The sequence below is a fragment of the Lytechinus pictus genome, chromosome 2, assembly GCF_037042905.1.
Source record: "Lytechinus pictus isolate F3 Inbred chromosome 2, Lp3.0, whole genome shotgun sequence".
Taxonomy (NCBI): domain Eukaryota; kingdom Metazoa; phylum Echinodermata; class Echinoidea; order Temnopleuroida; family Toxopneustidae; genus Lytechinus; species Lytechinus pictus.
Genome location: NC_087246.1, coordinates 31,204,835 through 31,213,506, shown reverse-complemented (window position 1 = coordinate 31,213,506; position 8,672 = coordinate 31,204,835). Strand labels below are relative to the sequence as shown.

General features: G+C 37.4%; 1 protein-coding gene across 1 annotated transcript; it reads left to right on the top strand.

Annotated features, from left to right (window-relative positions):
- The first annotated feature begins 4,511 nt into the window (after nt 1-4,511).
- Nucleotides 4,512-6,398, top strand: LOC129272869 (cyclin-dependent kinase 1-like). Its single transcript, XM_054909961.2, has 2 exons — nt 4,512-4,717; nt 5,429-6,398. The coding sequence occupies exons 1-2, from the start codon at nt 4,512-4,514 to the stop codon at nt 6,396-6,398; spliced, it is 1,176 nt and encodes a 391-aa protein (XP_054765936.2).
- The last annotated feature ends 2,274 nt before the right edge of the window (nt 6,399-8,672 follow it).

Genomic DNA, 8,672 nt, shown 5'->3' with positions numbered 1-8,672 from the left:
TTTTTGTTCCTTTCCAAAAAATGCAGAACATTTTTTTTTCTTCAGATTATCAAATACCCATCTTGAAGGCCGGCTGAAAAAAGTATACAAAGTTTCAAGCTAACTTTAGAAAGTGTAAAGCTCTACGACACGACATCACAATCAGCCACCCGTTCTACATTGTGATTGGCGGAAAGATTTTACATTTCCATTATGACATCACAAACAACTCGCATGAATTATACGCAATCACGTGTTTATTGCTTATGATTGGCTACAAGTTGATCGACAGTGCGATGATTGGCTGAAAGTGTCGACGATTCTTCTATGACGTCACGTTCAGTTGCTTAGTTGTTTCTGATCTTGTGCTATATGAGTTATGTAAACAGCTAGCTCAGTGAATCATCAATCAAAGGGTCTCCATGCCATAGGACCCTCTTATATGTCTTAATTCTTTAAACAGTGAAAATGTCAAAGAATTAACTGAGTTATACAAGGTGTCATTGGATTTTTTATTCTAGCAATTGAGGTGAGACATTCTGATTTTTTAAGGACAGAATTAGATTGAAAAGGAACCTAACCACACATGCCAAATAAAACTTCGACTTGCAGTAATCATTTTCATGAGTAAATCATGTAAACGAGTCAAGATTCTTTAAATCTGAAAAAATTGTCACCTTAAGTACTATACAATTGTTGGTCAACATAACTGCTAATTATAATGTCGCTCATTGTACAATACAGGCGCGTATGCAGGATTTTGCACCCGGGGGGGGGGGGGGGGCTAATTTTGGCGCCCCTGTGAACTTTTCGGAAAATGGCCCCCCCCCCCCGCCAGGCAATCATAGCTAGCCTTAAATAGATGTTGAATTATCTTATTTCACAATCAAGTGAAAAAAGGGTAATCGAAGACCACTTTTTTTAATGTGTTCATTAAAAAATCCATGAATATGTTGTAATACCAAAGTTATGTGTGCGGGAGTTATAATTTCTTTACCAGGGGCGGAGCCAGTTTCGCCAATAGGAGGGAATATCTTCATCTGTTTCCTGATTGAACATTCAACTTTTTGCAACCGTGAACATCATGGGTATACGTATATCGAAACAATATTGATGCGAGCGCGAATCGCGAGCTGAAATTTTTTTGATATTCTGACCTCAAATTTGGAAAATCTAAAAGTACTTTTGGTAATCAATAGTATCATGGGTATATATTTTAACATTTTTCGCGCTAGCTGACAATTTCTTAATTTGCGACCCAAAACTGGACATTCTAAGCACTTTGTGTAACCATGAACAGGATGGGTATCTATTTAAATAATAATGCGAGCGCGAAGCGCGAGCTGAAAAATCATTGATATCCTGACCTAAAATTTGGACATTCTAAGCACTATTGGTAATCATATGAACAGGATGGGTATCTAACAAATCGTTTTATGCAAGCGCGAAGCGCGAGCTGAAAAAAAATTGAGATTCTGCCTTAAAATTTGGATATCCTAAGCACTTTCTGCAATCATGAACAGGATGGGCATCTAATTAAAGGACAAGTCCACCCCAACAAAAACTTGATTTGAATAAAAAGAGAAAAATTCAACAAGCATAACACTGAAAATTTCATCAAAATCGGATGTAAAATAAGAAAGTTATGACATTTTAAAGTTTCGCTTTATTTCACAAAACAGTTATATGCACATCTCGGTTGGTATGCAAATGAGGGAACTGATGACATCACTCACTCACTATGTCTTTTGTATTCTATTATATGAAATATGAAATATTTTTATTTTCTTGTCATTGTCATGTGAAATGAAGTTTCATTCCTCCCTGAACACGTGGAATTCCATTATTTTAACATTTTGTGCTTCAGGCAATGAGGTCCTAATCATCAAATTCGTAAAAATTGAAATATTGTATAATTCAAACAATAAAAAACAAAAGAAATAGTGAGTGAGTGACATCATCGACTCTCTCATTTGTAGGTAACTGGCTCGTTCATATAACTATTTTGTTAAAAATAAGCGAAACTTTGAAATGTCATAACTTTCTTATTTTACATCCGATTTTGATGAAATTTTCAGCATTGTGCTTGTCTGATTTTTCTCTATTTATTCAAATCAACATTTTTCTGAGGTGGACTTGACCTTTAATCGATGCGAGCACGAAGCGCGAACTGAAAATTTTTGATATTCCGACCGAAAACGTATTATTCTAAGCACAATTTGTGGCCATGAACAGGATGAGTATATATCTAAACAATTGATGCTAGTGCGTAGCGCGAGCTGAATTTTCTTATATTATATGATTTAAAATTTGGACATTCGAGAAACCATTTTTGGTGATCATGAATAGGATGAGTATTTTTATGTGTGCGCGAGCTGAAAATTTTTGATCTTGAATATGAATTTTGCGCCCCACCCTAGGTTGAACATGATTATTTGGCGCCCCGGGACAAACATCAAATTGGTGCCCCTATGTCGAACATAAATTCGACTCCCGTCTAGGTTAAACATCAATTCGGCGCCCCCCCCCCCCTATGTCGAACATCAATTCGGTGCCCCTATGTCGATTGTCGAACATCAATTCGGCGCCCCTATGTCGAACATCAATTCGGCACCCCTATGTCGAACTTCAATTCGGCGCCCCCTATGTCGAATATCAATTCTTTCGGTCGCTTTTGTTCCTACTCATGTTTATATTTCTCCTCATTGTCTTCCCGTTCTTGTTTTCATTCTTATTTAATTTTGTTTTGTTGTGTGTGTTATCTTAACTGTTACCAGCAATTATCCGTAGGAAAATAGCAACTGTTGCGCCCCCCCTCTCTCTCCCCCTCTGCCCCCCCCCCCCTCTCTCTCTCCTTTCTCTTTGTTTTATAGGGAGGTTCACATTATACAAGCTATGCCAGTGAGTGAATCTCCCATTTCCACATGTATATTTTTGTATTATAATTTGCCTACAAAATGTACCATATTATGAAAATACCTGTGACTTAATTATCATTTGTTATTGAATATAATCGAAATGACATTGATTCGTATTGTAAATGTTTTTTATAAATGTATGAAAATAATTTGTATTATACTTTATGTTCTGTTGGAAATAAAATCTGAATCTGAAACAATTCGATGCCCCTATATAGGTAAAACATCAATTCGGCGCACCCCCTCCCTCTTCTTTTTTTCCTTCTCTCTTTCTTTCCCCCATTTTTCTTTTCTTCTTTCCCTCACTTTCTTCTTCTTTTTGGTGCCCCCCCCCCACTTTACGCCTACCCGAGGGTCCCGGGCCCCGAAAGCCCCCCCCCCCCACAATACGCGCATTCAATTTTACAGTTTCATTCATTCAAATGATTCATCAATATTTGCCAAATCCTTCCATTGATCATTCCTTCACATTTCAGATCATGGAAGCGGAGCTCTGTCGTGCAGTCAAAGAATCAGAAACAAACTGTTTTCCGATTTTCGACAAATGGCGCTGGATTCCATGGAGAAAGAATAACAAAGTTGTTCCACAACAGGTATAAAATCCGACATGATGATCATACCATGTGCGGTGATTTCGTATATAAGATTATGGGTCGACGTCCGGGGGGGGGGGGGGTGCGAACCTCTCCCACATAATAGGCTGTTGTACTGTCTGTACAAAATTTAGAATTAAAGGGAGGGGACATGATCCCCATCCCCCTGATGATTGCCGTGGATCGATATATGATAATAAAACAAAAACAGTCAGTTTAGCTAAAAAGTATTCCGACTGTATGCTTCTATCAGGGGCAGACCCAGAATTCCATACCAGAGGGAGCAAATTAATCTCAGAAATTCTATCGATTAAAATATACAATCAAGTGGAGGTGCCGTGGCCGAGTGGTCTAAGGCGCCTGGCTATACATGGAAAGTCCGGGGTTCGATCCCCGGCCGCGGCACCTATGCCCGTGAGCAAGGCATTTAATCTACAATGCTCTTTTATCCTGCTTTCAAATTAATAAATGGAAATGCTATATGCATTATTGGTAACTAGGTGTGCACTTGTTTGTTAAAAAAAAAAAAAAAAAAAAAAAAAAAAAATCAAGACAAAAAAAAATAATAAAAGGGTTCTCTTCATTTGAACCTGTATATATAGTTCGAATAATTTTGTTTCCATATCCAAACAAAATACATATTACATGATACATAAACGAAAGGCAAATTAATATGAAATTCTATTAATTTTTTTAAATATTTCTTTTGTATTCTTAGTTTTGAAATGTGTTTTTAACTTTTAAATAATATCTGTTTTATTTTTTAAAAAATACATCTATCATACATCCATATTGACCAGACCCGTGGCCAGGGTTTTCAATAAGGGGGTTCGTTCTCTTCTCTTCCCTTTTCTTCTCCTTTTCCTCCCATATTTATTCATGCTTTTAAACATTTTAGGGGATATGGTCGAACACCCCCCCCCCCCCCCCTCGGTTATGGGCTTCTTGACAAAGTACATTGGTATCTTTCAAACACGTTTCAATATTATTTGAGTGGATATTATATGGCGTGGAAATGAAAATGGCATTTCCCTTTATACGCATACAGGGAGAAAAATCCAGAACAGTTGAACATCCGAAAGACCTCGGGGAAATACCTATTCACCTGGATGTAGAGGGTATATCACAAAAAGAATATGATTCTTCTCGAGATCTACTGAATGCTCTTGAATACGATTACCAAACCCTTAAAGAACAGAACCAGGCACTTCGCGATCTTCTCGAAATGTAAGTCAAATAACGATCTTAAACTTCTTCATTTTGATTGAAATCATTTTTTTTTTCAAAGAAAGGTATACGTTCAATACAAATTTGCGCCATGCAACATTTTTCACTGGGGGGGGGGGGGGGGTGTTGCAAGAAAATATTTGCAATCAATCGCAAATATTCTGTTGCAATTTTACAATTGGTTGATCACTTTTAACTATAGCAAATCAGATTACATTCGTTGTTTCATAGAGCAGAGTTAACAATCAATCGCAAATTTGCAATTAATTGCACGACATATGATTGATTTAGAGACTAAAAATAGACTTGCAATTGATCGCAAGTTTCTTGCAACGCCCCATAGATCTTTAAACCGATCCTGGTTCATCGGTGATGATAGTATAATTATGAATTGAGGTTAAATCCATAAATGTCAGGACAATTCGAGTATCCTGTCCCAATGTCTTCGAGTCTCGTCTGGTTTTAGTCAAAATGGATTTATTCAAAGATATCACAGTAAATATTATTACCTGTATCTATGGTAAGTTAAGACTTATTTCAAGTCATTGGATCCAAGAGATGATTTTGAAATGTATCCTTATTATTCCTTACATGGATTATAAATTAGTTTCTCTTGAATAATAAAAATCAAACAGTCAATATATATATGTAAATTCCAGAAGATTTCTTTGTAAAATTAATTCATGATCATGTTGGTCTGATATTTTCCAGCTTTAAAACTTATCTCAGGAATGTGCAAGGCCCGTTCATCAATATAAAAAACACAGCCGATGTAGCCGTAATCGCCACACTTGGATCTTTTCCATGTTCAGAGCTGAACATGAACGATGTCATCACCTTTCATGCCACATCTGTCATCGACAACGATTTTAAGTTCAAAGAGATTGGACGGGGAGCCTTTGGACGTGTGCTGCTTGCCCGACATACCACCAGCTCGGACACCGTTGTCATCAAGATGTCTGTCATCCCGCCTTTCTTTTCTCCAGATAAGATTGAGTCTCAGAGACGGTCAAACCTTGGTCAGTTCACAAAGGAAGCTGTAGCCTCAGAATTCCTATCCAGAAGCCGGCACTTCCCGAAGTTGTACGGTACCCTGATGCTCGATGGTGACATGTGCATTGTTCAGGAATTCATCGGCGACAAAAAGACAGGGAATGTTTTCCCTTTGCTGAACATAATGAAGAGTAGCCCAAGTCCTTTTCTGTCTCGTCTCAGCTTATTAGGTATTGCCGTTGATGTCCTGGAGGGCATAGCGTTCATGCACTCCAACAGATTACTTCACAACGATATCAAAGCTGACAATGTTCTTCTTGAGTTCAGAAATAACCATTGGCAAGGGTTTATCATAGACCTTGGTCTCGTTAGTACCATCGCTTTTCCACCACGCATAACCATCAATGAATCAATTATGGAGAACCATAAGAAGCTTAATGTAAACTTTTATCTCGCACCCGAGGTCGTCGACGACGGGGCAGCTTTGTCCCTGGCCAGTGACATCTATTCTGTAGGAGTCCTGCTGGTGATCATTGGCAGAGCCGCTCGCTCTCAGGACTTGATATCTATGGGGAATTATTGTTCCCAGAAAGCACCCATGCTTCGTCCGCGTTCCTTGAACGATGTGTTGTACAAAGTTCAAAGTTTGCAGGGGCGACTGGCACTTGAGAAAAAAATAGGGATGTAGCTGTCATGATCTTCTTTATCACCGTGTACACTCTGTTGAGAGACGAATGTCGTATATCGATTCAGATCGCTTCTATATTGATTCAACTCCTTAGATGTGTGCCCTGGAAAATGCATTTGGTGAAAATGAGAGATTAATCAAAACGGAACTGGAATTATCTTAACATTCAATCCTAAAATCACACACTAAAGATAAATTGATTATTACTTGAATTCTTTTTATAGATTTGTTAATTAATCAATGATGGCTGGGAAAACATCAGGCCAAGGAAATATCGCATGCGGGGGGGGGGGGCGAAAAGGGAGCATAATTGTCGCTCGGAAATATCATTTTATACGTTTCCTGACTTTAATCAGGTGAGATGTCGTATTGAACTTTGTGCAGGCCAAGGAAATGTCGCATGGGGGAGGGGGGTCACAAAGGGAGCATATATGTCGCTCGGAAATAGCATTTTACCTTCACAGACTTAAATCTTTTCATCATTTTTTCAGTTAACAGAACTGACGGATAAAACAGACTTTGTCGGATGTTTCATGAAACGCTGCATAGCGTGGGAGTCCCAAATATAGTCTACGTCTTAATCTGTGACATTCGAGTCGTCATATCATATACTTTTCTAATTTTGAAAGCTCTTCTTTTTATTTTTGTTTAACATTTTATTTATTCATTTTGGAAATATGGAATGGATAGACTCTCTACAGCCAAAGTGACTGGTCTTCCGAGGGATTGTATAATAAGGAATAAAATAATATGCACGTTCGTGATGGAATGATAGATTTACTCTTATATGCACTATGCATGGCATTATCCATGGAGGTAGAAAGAAGGTCCTATATACCTGATGGACAGATAGAAGACAGTTGACTTTTTAAAACAATGTTAGGGAAAGGGGGATTAAAGTAGGGGAGGGGAGGAGAATGGGCAGTACTGTTAGAAATAAACAGACCAATTGACTTTAAAAAATATCATTATAGACTGTTATGTTCGTTCTGAATTGTGGTTTTTTCACGTCATATAATACAGTACAATGCATGGCGAGGGAGTGAGAGAAAGAGTGAAGGGGATAGGGAGACGCGAAATGAGCCAGGATGAGGGGGCCTGAAATAACGATATTTGAAAAAAAAAAGCTTAATAATTGTGTTTATCTTAATATTATGAAGCCATATGAAATGCACCATTTTACAGAGTGTCTATAAAAAAAATAATTAAAAAAATACACATGTTATTCTTGTAATTTCTATTCTACATAACTGAGTAGTCATCAACTTAATTTGACATTTTACATGTGTCACAGTTGTCACGGTCACAGAGTTATGGTCCTTCGAAGGTGACGGGTACAAAACCTACCTTTTCCAAGTTGTAAAGTTTTGGTTTCATCAGAGATTTTCCCTTCAAATTTCATAAAATGCTATTCCCTTCGTTAACTTTTTGTAAGTGATCGGCATTTACACATGAACTGTCTATAGCTTTAATCCCACCCCTAACTTTTTCGCCCAACACCTCCAATGTTTTCAAAATACCCCCCTCCCCGGCCCGTCGACCCGTGATTGTCTTGCATTGCTCTTTAACCATTACGGGATTATTGTGACGAACTTAAGAATACATGTATCTATTTAATGCTAAGCATATGGCCCACCAAGTCACCATTTGATGTACGTGCTCAACCAAAATTGCAGCTAGACACCAATTACGTAACATTCACTCTCGTTTCACTGAAATTCCCAGGGAAAAACTCCGATGAAACCAAAACCTTAAAACAAAGTGGATTTATAGTGCATATAAAACCAAAGTAGGTTTTGTACCCTTCGCCTTCGATGGACCATAACTCTGTGGCCCATGACACGTATGGTGTCAAATTAAAGTTGATGAGTTTCTCAATTATGTAGAATAAAAATCACAAGAATAAATCATGTATTCTTGATACAGCTGATCTTCGAACTTCTCTTACCTTTTTAGAAACACCCTGTATAGTTTATACAGTTTTGTGTAAAACTAATAAAAACTCCAAAATGGGCACATCATAATCAGCTTCTGTATAGATTCGTTTTTGGGAGAAGAAAAAACAAATATCATTATGTCTATAAAGTTATGAAAAATAATATGAATATAAAGTATTAAATCTAGATGTAAAAATTATAATGTAACAAATATAAGCCCAGCAAAATAAGAATTTCTTTTTGATGAAAAAAAAAGATTGAGTATAAGAATACAATGATGAAAAGAAAGTTGGTTTATTGCAACTTAAATATAAAAAATTTGGTTTTATTGCAAGCT

What these genes read in the sequence shown, in the direction of transcription:
- LOC129272869 (XM_054909961.2), top strand. Translation starts at nt 4,512, where the DNA reads ATGGCATTTCCCTTTATACGCATACAGGGAGAAAAATCCAGAACAGTT. An exon ending in CTTCGCGATCTTCTCGAAAT is followed by an intron (nt 4,718 to 5,428) that starts GTAAGTCAAATA and finishes GATATTTTCCAG; the next exon opens with CTTTAAAACTTATCTCAGGA.